This window comes from Equus przewalskii, chromosome 28 (assembly GCF_037783145.1).
Source record: "Equus przewalskii isolate Varuska chromosome 28, EquPr2, whole genome shotgun sequence".
Classification (NCBI taxonomy): domain Eukaryota; kingdom Metazoa; phylum Chordata; class Mammalia; order Perissodactyla; family Equidae; genus Equus; species Equus przewalskii.
This window is the reverse complement of record NC_091858.1, coordinates 36,042,878-36,058,839: the sequence shown is the minus strand read 5'-3', so window position 1 is coordinate 36,058,839 and position 15,962 is coordinate 36,042,878. Positions and strand designations below refer to the sequence as shown.

Sequence of the window (15,962 nt, the reverse complement as noted above, 5' to 3'; positions counted from 1 at the left end):
TTTGCTGAGTGTCTCTCATGTAGACATGTTATAAAGCTTTGTTTGATTTTCTCCTGTTATTCTGTCTCACGTGAATTTAATTCGTAGCCCAGCCAGAAGGACCCAGAGGGTAGAGGATGTGTCTTCCTTCCCTACACCTTCATAGGGGAATCCTTTGTTTGGATCTAGGAAAATATCTATTATTCACATCTATCCATCTCAAGTGATATCCACATCAAGTGTTTAAATTATAGAAGCTTAATGTGACTGCCAATAGAATCATGTAGTCATCTTTCTGATATCCATTATATTTCCTGACTAATATCTCATCAGTTGATAAATCTCTTCATACTATCATCTGTTTTCCACTTCTTGACTTAGAAATAAGGTACATGAACTCAATTTTATTTAACACAGTTCTTCATCTTCCATCTCTCAAGTTTTGTGTAAGTCATTTAACTTCAAGACAGCTACATCTACTAGTAACATTTTTGACCTTTATATGGCCATAAATAAATGACAAGTCTTAAGCATAAGGGTACAACGTAGACATCATTGAGAATGAAAAGAATTATCTGCATGATTTATGCATCTTCTTATGAGTTATTAATTGTAAGCTTAACTTATAAAGCTCAAGTAGAACTTAGGAATTTTGATGTGACATACAAATCAGAATTGTGTCATTTTGCCAACTTATAAATTTTATAAAGTGACAAACACCAATAAACTATCTAATTAAATATCATCCCTGTCAGATATGATGCCCTACCCTACAAGAAATTAGAACACCTCAAATTCATGTTCTTGTTCTTTGTATTTAATTCATTTTTATCTCTCTCAATTATGGCAAATTAATTGCCTACAATAAAAAATACATTACTTAGAAGGGTTTTGTTTGTTTGTTTGTTTATTTTTAATGTGGATACATAAACTCAGAGTCAGGTGTTAAGTAAATAAAACATTCACTCAACCAACCAGATGTTTGGCTAGATGAAGACTCAGAAATTCAAAGACAACATCAATGATCAAAGCTGGCAGGAAGCTAAAGGAAATTTTTGAAGTCAATGCTTTCCCACTTTGAAGGGGGCAGTCACTCTGACACTTCAGGAGCCTGTCCTCACTGAGAATGCTGGCCAAACGTTTCCACATTCTGACATTGGCAAGAGAAAAAGGGAAAATGGATGTAGGGGTGTTTCACAAGTCATGTGAAATCTAATTCTAAATATCGACAATTTAAAAAATATTAATATTTGCTAGCCAATCACAGCAACTTTACGACCTCTGATCTAAATGATTCCTACATAGACTTTTTCGTGTTTTTTTTGTGCAGACCATTCTTTTTGGATTGAATTAATTGGTAGCTTTTGGAACCATGTAGTCATGGCCTTAATAAACCGATTGGGAAAATATCAAGAGAAATAAAACATAAAACATTTTTTTGAGCTATGAAGATCACAAGTTACGTAGGATAAAATACAGTTTCAAAACTACATGGCAAACAATACTATCATGGGAATTTGTATTTGACTTGCAATGTCAATAAAGAAAGAAAAGTTAAGTTTTGTATAAGGTAATAAGCATATTCAGAATGAGGGAGACTTCTCAAAAGTTCTTGGGCTCAACTGAGAAAAACCACTTCATTGGCAACTTATGGTTTGAGAGATAATTTGGTATATTTTTCTTATTGACTCAGATATTAAGATCATGCCAGTTACACAATAGAGATTACCACATAATAACCAAGTTTAAAATGATGATCCAGAATGAAATGTTCATATTTTGATGGAATATACTCAATAGGAATAGAGAAGGGGTGGGGACTAGAGGTACAGCAATATGAAAGAGAAGCAGGAACTCATAACAAACATTATTCAGATTTTAAGTTGAGCACACAACCAGGTGAAGCAGACTCATGAAAGCAGGCGTGCTCAAGCTGAAACTTGCATCTCCCCCGGACCCCTGCCATGGCCTCCGCATTGCGTTTCTCACTTTTCCACCCACCCCTCCCTTTGTCAATCCTCTGCATTGCAGTGATTTGTCTTTTGTTTAAAATCCTTCAATTAATTCACACGGCACCTGGAAAAACATCTGAATGTGTCACAACTCAATCCCTGGTCTGAATCCCGCACACCTCCCAGACCTTGCTCTTCCCAGCACTCTACCTATCTTCCTCTCTGTTCTGTGAACATGCCAAGCTTCTCTCCACCTAGAAAACTCTTCTCTTGTACTTTCCATCCACGGCTTCTTCCCGTTCTTCACGTCTCAGCCTCAGCACCACCACCACCCTGTGGGGTCTGCAGCCCACCACCACTGTCTAGACATTACCTTAATCATTTCCTTCAGAGTAGGTGCCAATAGTGCTGTTATAGCCTTGTCATGTCTTCATCACCCCTGCCTGAAGCTTTAGCCTCTTAAACGTATCTTTTTGCCTCCAGCCTCCCTCTTTTCACCAAACCTGTTTCCTGGCTCCAGAAAAGTCCATAATCTACACTGTATTAGATGAAGCTGTTAAAAATGTGTGTACAACTAACGCAATTCTCACTGCTGTGGACTGAACACTTGTGTTCCCGAAAAACTCATATGTTGAATCTTAACCCCCAAGGTGATGGTGTTAGGAGGTGGGGCCTTTGGGAGATTATTAGGCCATGAGGGTGGAGCCCTCATGAATGGTATTAGTGTCCTTATGAAGGAGACACAAGAGAGCTCCCAGCCCCTTCCACCATGTATCATTACAGTTAGAGGGCATCCTCTACTAATCAGAAAATCTGCCCTCACCAGACACCAAACCTGCCAGCACCTTAATCTTGGACTTCCAGCCTCCAGAAGTGTGAGAAATAAATTTCTGCTGTTTCTAAGACATTCAGTCTACAGTATTTCATTGGAGTAGCCCCAATGGACTGAGATACACTCCATAAAAACCTTTAGTATTTTCTTATTGCCCTCCTGGATTCATAATAACTTTGCTATAGGCACCTTTGGCTTCTGGTGAACCTTCTGGAACTAATATTTTAAATGCATAAAATAAAATTTACAATATTACAAAGAAAATCAATCATATTAAAATATATTTATGACAGTGTAATGCAAGCCAAATTTGTGGCATAGGATTATATGTGTTATGTCACTAAACAACAGGTAGCACGTCTAATCATTAATGTAACTTCAAAATACTGCATAATATTTTGAGATATCTGCAATAAATGTAATAAAATATGGAATTATCTGTGATTTGGTGATGAAGTGCAGGTAATGCTAATATTACATCAGCATCACTAGAGGTTAAGAGAAAAAAAATGAAATGCCATATTTTTACATTTATATTTTATAATATATGTATATATTTATATATATACAATATACGTATAAACTTTTTTACAATGCAAGTCATGGATCCCTTGAATGCTAGAACCCTTGGTCTAGAGAACAAAATTCAACGTCTTGACTTGGGATTCAAGTTATTTTATAGTCAAATGTCATCACTCCATCGACTTAGCTCCAATGGGTCTCTCGCCTCTGGTGTGGGTATTTCCTCCACGAACCACAGGGAGTGTTTCCCACACAGGCCTCAGGGTCCTTTTCACACAGAACATCCTCAGCGAAAATGTGCTGTGTGCCTGTGATGCCACAGAACGTGATTCCCTCAAACGTCCACAAATACCTCAGTTCTAGGAAGTCTCATGTTGGATTTTAATGTGGTTGTCAAAGCTCTAGTTTTCCTGCTAAATTATGACATTGTTTACTGCCAAACCATGTCTTATTTTAATTCCTAACTCTTAGCCAGAAACTGAGTTCTTGTGCTGGCCTAATAAATGAGTAGCCTTCAAAAAAATACACTGCAGGGGCCGGCCTGGTGGTGTAGTGGTTAAGTTTGCATGCTCCGCTTCAGGCGGCCTGGGGTTTGGAGGTTCGGATCCCGGGTGTGGACCTACACACCACTCATGAAAGCCATGGTCCCATATACAAAATAGAGGAGGACTGACACAGATTTTAGCTCAGGCTTAATCTTCCTCAAGCAAAAGGAGGAAGACTGGCAACAGACATCAGCTCAGGGCCAATCTTCCTCATCAAAACAAACAAACAAACAAAAATACAACTAAACAGGTTTAGATCACAGAGAATTTAATAAGTTATGAGAAACCATAATGATGGGATATTCGAATATTGCAATGATTAAATACTGATCTATACCCTGAATCTAAGCTGATTTGATGCTAAACTGTCATGTATATTTGTTTGAACTGATCAGACCTCGATAGCTATTTGAGAAATGTAAAATTTTAGCAAATAATGGAAGAATCAATCCTGTGTATACATATTATAAACCCAGCATGGCAAAACAAAGAAAAGGAGATATTGAGATTCCATAGTATAATTAAAAGAAAGCAACCAAAAATAATGCTTTTTTTCTGTTTTGAGACATACTTCATATTCGAACTTTGATTATCAAGATTTTGTTTTCCAAATCTAAAATTCTATGGTTGCATGTATACATATTTTAAATGAATTGGGAATCTTTCCTTTGGAAATATTCAAAATACCTGAAATTGATTTTAAATTGAATCCACAAGTCTGAAACGTTACAGAATTCTTCATCAATAGATAATTTCTACTCTGAGAGAATTCAAATGTGAACTTTGCCAGTGAGGGCGAGGCAGAAAGCCCAAGTGTGATTGTAGACTGACGGTTTATATACTATTGCAGCATGCTACAGACCAGGACTCACGCTCCCCTTTGTCCTTAAGAATTGAGCCCTAATGTTCTTTGGGAAAGGAATGTGCCCGGATTGAAAAAAAATTACATTTCCTAGCTTTTGTTTCAGCCCATGGTGGTTAGAGAGCAGATTTCTACCAATGAAATGTGAGCAATAGTCATGTGGATGGATCTCCCAGTAGTCACTCCCAGGAAGCTCTCTCCTTCCCCCCTTTCTTCTCTGAATGTGGACCTGACATTGGAGGTGCAACAGCCCTCCTTGGCCCACATGGTCACAAGAGGAAAAGGCAAAAAGAGTCGCAGAATCATTGGCCTTCACATCATCCGGCCAGTATCCAATGCTGGCAAAAGTCACCCCTGAACTTCTGATGATGATTGACATTTATGAGCAAGAGAGCCTGGCCAAGCTTCCTCCTGACTTTGGGCTCCTGACCTCCCTTTTCTTAGAAAACTTATTTTAGAAAACTTGTCATTGTGAATCTTTTCTCTGCCCCTTTGGGGTGTATGCAAACCTTTCCAAAAGCCTCTGCCAGTTTTAAAACCCAGGATGTCCTTCTCAAGGACGTAGGAGTTTCTCCTCTGAAATGCAGTCATTCGGGACAATGGTGCTCCCTTCTGAGTCTCTGTGGGAGGGGAGGAGCCTTTCTTCAATGGCCTCCAAGCTGTAACACTGCCTCCTGCCCTGGAGATGAGGGAAGGTTGAGTTTGGCTTTGGGCAAACTGCCCAAACCAAGTCACCTCCACTCCCTTTGGAAGTAATGGCCTTGAACACAGGCAGCTTTCTGTTAACTAAACCTGTTCTACATCACAATCTTAGAACCACCACCTACCCAGCTGAGGCCACACCCTCTCCCTGGTAACTAATACCCACCAAACAAAACCTGTCTCACCAGTGTTTCTGCATGCCAGCCTATTCTCCCTAACCTCTTAAATTTTGCCCCAAATTCTGAAGCAGGGAGACAGATCTGAGGACACATGCCCTCTGTCTCACTGCAGATCAATCTCACAGAATAAAGCTGATTTCTTTTCCAAAAGGCTGATGCTGCAATTAATTGGCTTATTTATGTGCATTGGGCTAGAGAATCCCATAGTGTGGTAAGATAATCAACCGAACTTTTCTTTAAAACAAACAAACCAAGGCAGGCTAAAGAAGAAAAAGTGGATATAATGGGAGAAAAATGGGATTTCATGGGATTTCATCAGAATGAAAAGAAATTCAGTTAAGTCAAGGAAGCACCAAAACAGGTATTGGAAGCAAGAAAAAGTCCCAGGAGAGCTGTGTGTCTTAATCGGTGTGATTCACAACGTTATTTACTTTCACCTCGAATTTCATCTTGAAGAAAAATTACACTAATGTAATAGTTGGTTACTGCAGAAATATGTCTTGGATGCTTGTATAACAATTTGAGACTTACTTGACTTCTTTTCTTATTTTATTTGTTTTTTGATGGTTGGCTAATCACTTTAAAGCTGAATCTGTAAACTTTTGGGTTTTAAGTGAACACAGGTACTCTGATGGATAGAAATAAGATGAGAAGAGAAGCTCCAAGAAGGTTGCTGCTATCATCAATCATCACAGAACTTCCCTTTTTAATTAAAAGAAAGATGAATCTTTATTTAGTCAAACATTTGTAGAAAAAGGTAAAATTTCCAATCAGCCTGTGAGTTTTTCCCAATTCTTAAGAATGCCTGACTTTGCATTTTCTCTACTGTTTCCTCTTGGAGTTTGCTTTCTTCCAAGTTTCTCAGTGTTTTGTTTGTTTATTTTTCCATGCTTAATATCTTCCTTTGTGACCTGGGTGGAGAATCAAGAGGAGTCATGCACACAGGAGAAGCTTTGTTATCAGTGAACCTGTGTTGACTGTGTGGAAATTAATCATAGAAACGTTAACTAAGCTGGGGTCAGGAAGGCCTGCAGGGGGAGCTCTCACGCCGTATCACACATCCTCAACTACACCAAACAGGAAGAGATCTGCACCTGCATCTTCAGAGGAAGTACAGCTACTTCACTTCCGAAGGAAGTGGGGGGGCCTGGAATTAGCCACCCCAAGATATGTCTCTTTGGCATGAGGATTATTTGGGGCTTATTGCTTTTAATAAACTGCAGACAGGAAAGCAACTGAGGGGTGGAACTTGCTTGCGTTTTTTTAGGAGACATTTACATTGTAAAGGAAATCTCCATCTGTAAAGGTGGCTCCCTCTCTGTACCAGGAAGACGAGAGGGATGACTTTATCTCTAGAAACTCTTAATCAATGCCAAAGGCAAGAACTTAAATCTGCATTTGTTTATTGTACTTGTGTGGTAATCACCAAAGATTGACTCCCCCTCCACCCTCAACATCCTCCTTTGTCTTTAGCTGGATATGATATTTAAGGTGGGGGTTTCCGCCATTTTGGGGAGTTGCTCAACTTGCCTGAGCCTCTCCCATGTATACACGTTATAAAGTTTTGTTTAATTTTCTCCTGCTATTCTGTCTCATGTGAATTTAATTCGTTCTCTGGCCAGATGAACCCAGAGAGGGTAGAGGAAATGTCTTCCTCCCCTACAGAAGATTTCTCTCCCTACCCGGCAACAGCCCAGCCAATGAGAAGCCATTGCTGCCCTGAACTGTTACTCTCCCCCAATAGACTTTCCTTTAGAGGAGCTCCTTCGGACTACCCCTTTTTCCCTATAAAGGCAGCTCCCCTCCCTTGTTTGTTGGATTTTCCTATGGTTTGCCATAACAGGAACATCTGGAATTGCAATTCTTTTGAATATTCTCCAATAAACTCATTTTGATATGAAATAACAGGCAAATTTGCTTTTTAAGTTGACAACTGCAAGGCCTAGGGGTTCTGTGTTGATATCTCAAGGAATTCCTATGACAGTTAAGTGAAGGTTACCTAAGCCCTGTAATCCTAGACAGCAGGGGAGGTGAGGCAATCCTCCCCTCTCACACACACTCTTTTGTGCTCCAGGAAATGTCTTAATACAAAGAAACACGCCCCCCCCCACCCCCGACACACACAAACACTCATGACTTAGATAACACTCAAGGTGCCCCTTGGTTTACTTATGACCAGGCCAGACAAAACCCTCCAAATTCCCATGCTTTGCTTTATAATGGTTGCTGAATTGTTTTTATCCCCATTCATCAACCGGAACAAATGCTTGTTAACTAAATTTTAGTTAAGCTTTTCTCCTTCTCTCAGGCCCCCAAACTTTGGCCTATCATCAGCCTGAGCCAGCAGACAGCCCCTCCTCAACAGCAGGCTGTGCTCAGAGAAAGACTTTCTCTGATCCATCACCCCATCATGGCTTCTCCTGTTCATCCCACACCCACAAACTCAGTTCCTTCCAGCCTTGCTTACTCCTCTCTATAAAGGAAAATCCTTTTTCCTAATCCTTGAGACACTTGCTGAGCTTGTGGTTAAAGTGCTGTTCTCTCTATTGCAATAGACCTTTCCCCTCTCTTGCAGTAAAAATCCCTCCCAGTAGAGTCTCTTCTTACTAAGTCTGGCTTTGTTTTGCAATTGGCACCAGCTACAGGAGCTAGTAGGAGTCATCGGAGTTGGTGGCTTGTCCCCAGGGGGAGTGAGAAGTCCCTCTGAACAGAAGCGGATAATCATAAAGAGTTGGAGCAGGCAGAATGTCTGCCTGGGAGGGGTAAACACACTAAGATACCAGGATTGAAAGGCTTTCCGGAGGAGAATACACACATGGCTGGGCTTTAAGGCTGCTATGGGGTAGGGTGGGAGGACACAGCTTGGAGGCTGTAGGAGGCAGGATGGGGTGCAGAATGAACACAGGCAGATGGAAGAACCAGGTGAGAGTTTGCAGAATGAGAGAGGCAGCAGCATCTACTACAGGCTCATAGCACAGATGCTGGTCTCTTTCTACCCCTCCATGGACTGACCATTGGTTTCCTCACTGGTGAGAGACAGGAGAAACTGTTGTTTGGACCCAATCAGCCTATTGAGTCCTTATATGACTCTTTGAAAGTGCTAAATCCACATTAGCTCAATAAACATTGGGGAGAGCTTCTGACTTTCAGAGGTCAGGAAATTGGGTAGTTCCTGAACAATTATACTTGTACCTGCAAGAAGCAAGAGGGCCACAGCTGGCGTCTGGATGGCGTATGACGCTAGGCAAAATCTGATATCTAATTCTCAAGGCACGTGCTAGAAGTATTTATGGGAAACATTTGACTCACAGATTCTTGGAAAAGTTATTTTAGCAGCTGCACAACCTGAGATAAGTAAGTGGATCTGTCAGGTACCATGTCTACACACCCGAAGTTGTTATCTGACTTTTTCCCACAGCCATTGTCTGCAGCCCATGGATGGCAGACTGGTTTTGCAAACTATGAGAGGAAATTGGGCTTTTTAAATTCACCCCATTGGGTTTAAATGTTTTGTATATTAGTGTGACTAAAACATTCAACATAAAGTCCAAAATCTCACCATTTCTCTTCCTTTATTAGAAATGTAGTAGTTAGCTAATAAAGATTACTTTGGAGTCAAATAGATTCGATTCTAGATCACTGCTGCACACACAGCTACACAAATTTCCAGAATTTGTTCAACCTCTCTGAGCCTCAGTTTTCTCAAATGTAAAATGCGGATATTTTACACTCAGAATTTATGTGAGAAGCAGGAAGCATAGACCGTGGCACTGGGTGAATGCTCAATAAATAACAGTTATTATTATCATTATTTTTAATACAGCAAAATAAGGACTAGCTCTCAGATCAACTCACAGTACATTTACAAGAACGAATGAGGAAGCAAATGTGAGAACACTAATCAAAGTCTCCTGCATCATGGAGATATAATACATCAGCATACAAATATTTCATTTATACAGAGTTTTAATCCAATTATGTGGCAGAACCATTGTATGTTTACTATTTTGTTGTTTCAGAGCCCCTTCTCACAGGAAACTGCTCTTCTGCCTCTCAACCATGCCCTTTGATGAAGTCCACTCATCACATTTTCTGACCCATGAGACCCAAGCTGAGCTAAATACAGTACTCATCCACCTGGTCTCCGTGAAGAGAGATCCATCCACCTGGTCTTCATGACCAGATACCCATCCACCTGGTCTCCATGAGTAGAATTGAGGGTCACATCACCTATGCTGACCCATTAAGACTGTGTTCTCAAAATATTTAGAAATTGTTCCAGGGACAGAGGGATTTTGTCCTTGCTCGCTATGCTATGGTTACACTACGGCCATGTCCCCATCTGTATTTGAACAGAAAAAGCTGCCAGAGTGAAACAGAACAGGAACAGAGGGAACACTAGAGTGCTAGGTGCTAGTTGTGCCTCAGTCAAAAACTGCCACTTCGGCATTAGGATTATTTTAAACTGCAGGCCATTAAGAAGGAGCAGATATGAGAAAGTCTCTCTGCCCTCCCTCTATTTGTCTAAAAGCAGGACACAAATTTACAGTGGTGTCCCCTGCCCTGTCTACCTGGAACCACAAAGGTTAATCCCAGGATTCAACTCTAGGCTCTTATTAGTGGAGAAGGTACAACCTAAATCTGCATAACCAACCTTACCCTTGTTTACCTTGGTTTTCCTGGTAATGTCTCCTAACTGTCCTTGCTACACCTTTCTTTCTTTTGTCTTTACCTGAAGATGGTATTTAAGCCAGAGTTCTAAGCCACCTTTGGGAGTTACTCACTTGTCTCTGGGTATCTCCCATGTATACAGGAGGTATATGTGTTAATAAACTTCTGTTTGTTTTTCTCTTGTTAATCTTCAATTTATTACAGGGGTCTCAGTCAGAAGGATAGAGGAAAATTATATTTCCTCCTTTACATTCTCTACCTTTTTAATTAGATCTAGTTACTAATTAATGGGACTCAACTTGTCTATGGAACCCAGTTCAATCCACAAATTTGATCATCTCTGTATTTTCACTATTATGCTTATTACTAACTGCTTGAACATATCTATACAACACAAAATGAACAATCACCTAATTTTGATCCTTTAGTTTCCTACCTTTGGGATTTGTGGTGAGACTGGAAGAGATAGAACGAAAAGAAGAGAAAAACGGTACTGGTGCAAACATTTTAGTATGAGTAGCTACAGCCCAAGTACATCCAGGGCCATTTGCACACACTGTAGGATATCCAGTGCCTGTGACAGTCACTTGGGTTTCCTGATAGGCACTAAAAATCCCATTATCTTTGCTAAACTATACTTGTTTGGCTTTCAGGCACAATCCCATAAAGAAGCCTACTACAAAACCAAACATTACCAAAATGGGACACATGGTATTCTTAGCTAGACTGGGGAATCAGAGAATGCCTCTGTTAGGATCCTACAGATAGACTGAGCCCTAAATGATTAACTGAAGGAGAGTCGTGGGGGAGATGGAGAACACGCGAGGTTGAGATTTCTATACCAGCGCAAGCAGAGAGGTAGAAAGGATCATGGCTCCTGGGAAGTACTTTAGTAGAAGGGCAAATGGCTGAAGTGCAGAGAGAGACAATAGGGTGGAGAAAGAGAAGGCTAGGGATTAAGCTTGTTATAGATTTTGAACCGTATTCTAAGTATATAGTGAGGGGTTTCATATTATGCCACCTCAAAATATGCCTCTTTGACATATGGATTATTTTGACCTAAAGGCCATTTTGAACCAGCAGAAGCAAAGAAAGCACTAAAAACATGGCATATGTTTTTCTTTTGTAAAGGAAATGTACATCTATAAGAAGAATTTCCATTTGTAGAGACGTCACTTTTTCCTGCACCAGGAAGAGGAGGACTTCTAATAACTCCTCTCAATGGAGAAAGCACAGGACTTAAATCCGCATAACAAACCTTATTAAAAGGCCCTTGTTTACCATACTTTTCCTGGTCATCTTCCCAGAGCTTGCCTCCCCTTCCTAGAAGCCCCAAACCCCTTTTCCTTTGTTTTATCCTTCGATTGCACATAAACCCAAGTTCTAACCACTCCTTTGAGTTACTCATGTCTGGGCATTCCCATGTGTATGTGCAATGCACGTGTTAACAAACTTCTGTTTGTTTTCCTCTTGCTCATCTGTATTTGGCTTAGTCTCACTTAGGGCCCCAGCTGGAGAACCTAAGGTAAGTAGAAGAAAAGATTTTTTCCTCCCTGACAATAAGAAAGTGTGGAAAAGGCTTTATTCAAGAAAGAGACATTTCAGTTTGCTTTTTGGAAAGAAGAGAGAAGTAGGAAGACTCCATATGCTAAGACATTTAAGATTCTGACAATTTTCTAGGAAAAAGATGAGGGTGGTGAGAACCAGGAGTGGTGATGGAGATGGAGGAGATGAGCGGGATTTCAGAGATACTGCAGGGCCGGGGAAAGGATTTGATAATTGAGTTAATACTGGGAGGAGGGAGAGAGGAGAGTCACAAGTCACATTAGTTTTACAGCTCAAGCAACTGGATAAAATGTACACTACTTACTTAGTACGATGGGGAAGGTTGGAAGATGAACATACCTGGGAAGGAAACTTGTGAGCTCAGTTTTGGACACAGGGTTCGAGTGCCCACGTGATGCCCAGGGGGGATGTGCAGGGGTGAGACAGACACTGACTTCTTGGACTCTCAGCACTTGCATTGGTGATACGAACAGAAGAGCTATGATTAGTCACTACTGCCATGGTCTTTGGATCCAGGAGTGTTGATGACGCTAAGGGAAAGTGAACAACGAAAATATAGGGGGACTCCAATGGAGCCGTATACCTAAAATTGTCGGTTAGAAGAGGACAAAGAAGCAAAGAAGATAAGGAAGTAGCCATTGAGATAGCAGAATAATGGAGACCATGTTATCCTGAAGCCAAGGGGAAACGGTGCTGAGCCAGAAGTGATAAGGGCGTGAGTTCTACCAAGAACCTTGAGAAATGGAGCATGCCCAGAGGATTCAGTGCCAGGAAGAACTCCTGACATGGAAGATCATGTCAACAGAATGGTTGGTTAAATGGTCCATTAACAAATTGGAATGGTAAAAGCTAGATAAGAACGGGTAAGAGAAGTGAGGAAGAGGTGTAGAAACTGAGAAAGTGGGCATAGACAATTCCTCTAAAAACATTCTCAGAAAGTGGAAGCTGAAGGAAGATAGGAGTCAAAAGTATGTAAAAAATCCTATGTAAATAGATGTGTATGTGTGAGAGAGAGAGAGGTGGATTTGAGTATATTTGAAATGCTGTTGGGGAAGATCTAAGAGAGATGTAGCAGCTGAAAATGCAATAAAGAGAAAATAATTCCTACTTTAATGGCTCTGAAAGAGTAGAAAGAACTATATTTAGAGCTTGGAGGGCAGGATGAATTGGGTTTAAGTAGGAGGAGCCTTCTTTTCCATTTGAAAAGGAGAAAAAGCAGAAAAGTGTGGGCGGATCTGCACGCAGATTCCTTGTGGGAAGCTACTTCCTCTCTGACATCTTTCTCTGTGTGTAGGTGGGTGTGCCTCTCAAGTAGGAGGTGATGCTAATTGCGAGGGGGAGGCGGAGATGGAGATGGGAAACAGTGTGTGAATAAATGCTGGCGATGTCTCCCATTATATTCTGCACCAGTCCAGACTTTGTTTCCCTCTCTTCTTTCCTTCTAACCAGATTCCTATCTTAAGAAACTCAAATTCTGGAAATCTAAATATATATTTTATATTCTAAGTAACAACGTCTAAAAGTTTAACACAAAATATCATTCTTTCTTGGTAATAACATATTGAAGCTCTATTTTCAAGCACAATCTATGAAATTAAGGAAAGTCGTTTAGCCATATTAAAAAAAAGAAAAAGCCCTAAAAAAACTTTTGACATTTTCAACTTCACTTGATTTAACAATATTCAGGAAAAGGCCACCTAAATTATTTGGCATGAAATGAAAATTTTGAACTTTTTCATACGTCAAAAATGCTCTGATAATGGTTAATTCAAACTTTTCTTAGAGTCTCATATTGGGATGGTTTAAAAAACGATAAAGTTCATTCACTGAATTTTTTGTTCTGGCATAATTGGAACACAGCTTGACTAGTAGACATAGCCATTATTTTGAGCTCAGATAAGGCTTGAGTCCATGAGAGACTCTCCCAGACCCACTTCCATTATGAATCGACTCCCTATACTATAGTCCTGGAGAGAAAAGACCCATAAGTGGCTAAGAGGACACTGACAGATGAGGAGGCTATATGAGGAGCAGGCTGGTGGCCTAGAAGGTATGTGATGATGGCCGGAGGAGAGAGGGACGGAAGGGAGTGTGGGTGAAGCTGCAATGACAGCAGAGCCGGTCCTATCTTTGCGTCTAGGTCCTCACTTTTGTGTACAAAAGTGCACAAACAGCAAGAACATGAACAGCAGCGGCTCCGCTACCCATCAGAAAACAGAATTCCATTACAAATGATTCCAGTTGTACAAGTTTTTAACCAATTAGGGACACTTACATTTCAATAAAATTTAAACGTAAGAAGCATATCTAGGTTTTTTTTTTTTTTTTTTTTTTTTTTGATTCCTTACCTTGGTAAGCGAGTTTAAATCCTTGCCGGTTTTGGGAATGGTCGCTGTAGAAGTGGATGAGAGTTTCATGGGTTGTGCTCAGCAACGCCGAGGGCAGGTCGGTGCCACTAAACTGCCCAATCATAGGGCTGGTGGGGTAAGGTCCGTTTTGAATTTCAAGGTAGTCGTGATTAGCTTCGGTAGAAAAATTCAGAAATTGAATATGCGCACCTATGAAGAAATATGCAAAAGTCATGAAAGTTAATGTCAAAATTCATGAAATCAATGTTTATTAAAAGTGATTAAAATTTTATGAGTCTCCCCAAGCAGTCTCTCTCTAGTATGCAGAATGGCATCATCATAGTGGAGGAGAAAACACACTTTGGATTACAACAGACTCTGGTTCAATTTTACCTCTGCCACCAACAAAGGTCCATGTAATTAATGTTCCTGAGTCAACTTATTCGTGAAATATGAATATTACCAGCACTGCATCACAGAGATGCACAGGTATAATTCTTTGAATGGTGACTTATATTCATACATATGGCAATGACTTTGTCCAGCTGCTATTATAATTATTACAACCAGAAGCACAAGTTGTAATTGTGCGTAGTCATCTATAAGTTAATTTATGGCTTCATCAAGAAAGAAGGCAAAGTAGATCTAAAAAAAATGCAACAAACTTTGAAAGTGGCCTTTTACATGGATGGTTATACCATTGCACAAGAAATTTATTAGTTTAGCAAGTGGTTGTTTCAATTGTGTTATGCATACAAAGCAAGTTATTGATGTTTGCAGGAAATCCCATCCAATGAATCCCACGATAACGCTCACAGTTCAGTCTAAGAGCCTGGCACAGTTTAACATACCAAAAGACTGTCCAAAGGACCAACATTGCAAGTAACATTGATCTGTGTACCAGATAAACCATAGCTGATTATTTAGAAGAAAATCAAAATTAAAACAATTTAGAGTTATTTACTATGGAATTGTGGTATTTTAAAGAAATCATTTGACTACTATGTCTGAAATATTTTAATTCATTTAAATAGTTTATTTAGAACTCTAAAGACATTAGGTTTTACATAAGTACATGAACTTAAGTTGGATTGCAAAGCCTAAACTAAGAATACCACAATAGCTATTGCAGATTATTCTCCCAACATAGGAGAAAAGCTTTACTTTGCATTATTCTTCTCCTGTTCTTGATAGATAAGAATAGCTTTGTTTTTACTTTTCATCTAATACATTTGACACATGTTCCCCAGCTTTGGAAAACCAAAGAAAATGCTTACATGAGATACCCTACTTAAGTGTAAAGACACAGAAAATTTAAAGCAAACATATCTACTTAGGTATCAAAGGAAAGTGCAGCTATCAAAACCTAGAAATCAGTGAAAAAGGAAGAAAAGCTCAAGTAAAGAGCGGTAGGGAAGGGGCTGGCCCCGTGGCCGAGTGATTAAGTTCGTGCGCTCTGCTGCAGGCGGCCCAGTGTTTCGTTGGTTCGAATCCTGGGCGCGGACATGGCACTGCTCATCAGACCACGCTGAGGCAGCGTCCCACATGCCACAACTAGAAGAACCCACAACGAAGAATACACAACTATGTACCGGGGGGCATTGGGGAGAAAAAGGAAAAAATAAAATCTTTAAAAAAAAAAAAAAAAGAGCGGTAGGAAGAAAAACCTAAAGATACTCAATAAAATGTAAAGTCATCCAAGAAAAAGCTTCATCAATTACAAAGAAGACCTTGTGTGGAGGAAGGAAAGAGGAAATCATGTCCCTTTCTGGTTGGGCATAGTGTAAGGCCAATTATTACACTT

General features: G+C 40.1%; 1 protein-coding gene across 2 annotated transcripts in view; it reads right to left on the bottom strand.

Annotated features, from left to right (window-relative positions):
- Window positions 1-15,962, bottom strand: part of CSMD1 (CUB and Sushi multiple domains 1) — a 1,831,060-nt gene that overhangs the window by 169,706 nt on the left and 1,645,392 nt on the right. For both annotated transcript variants that reach the window (XM_070598372.1, XM_070598373.1), the window contains exon 41: window positions 14,159-14,368. In XM_070598372.1, coding sequence (XP_070454473.1) covers window positions 14,159-14,368 — 210 coding nt within the window. The remainder of the gene's footprint in view (window positions 1-14,158; window positions 14,369-15,962) is intronic.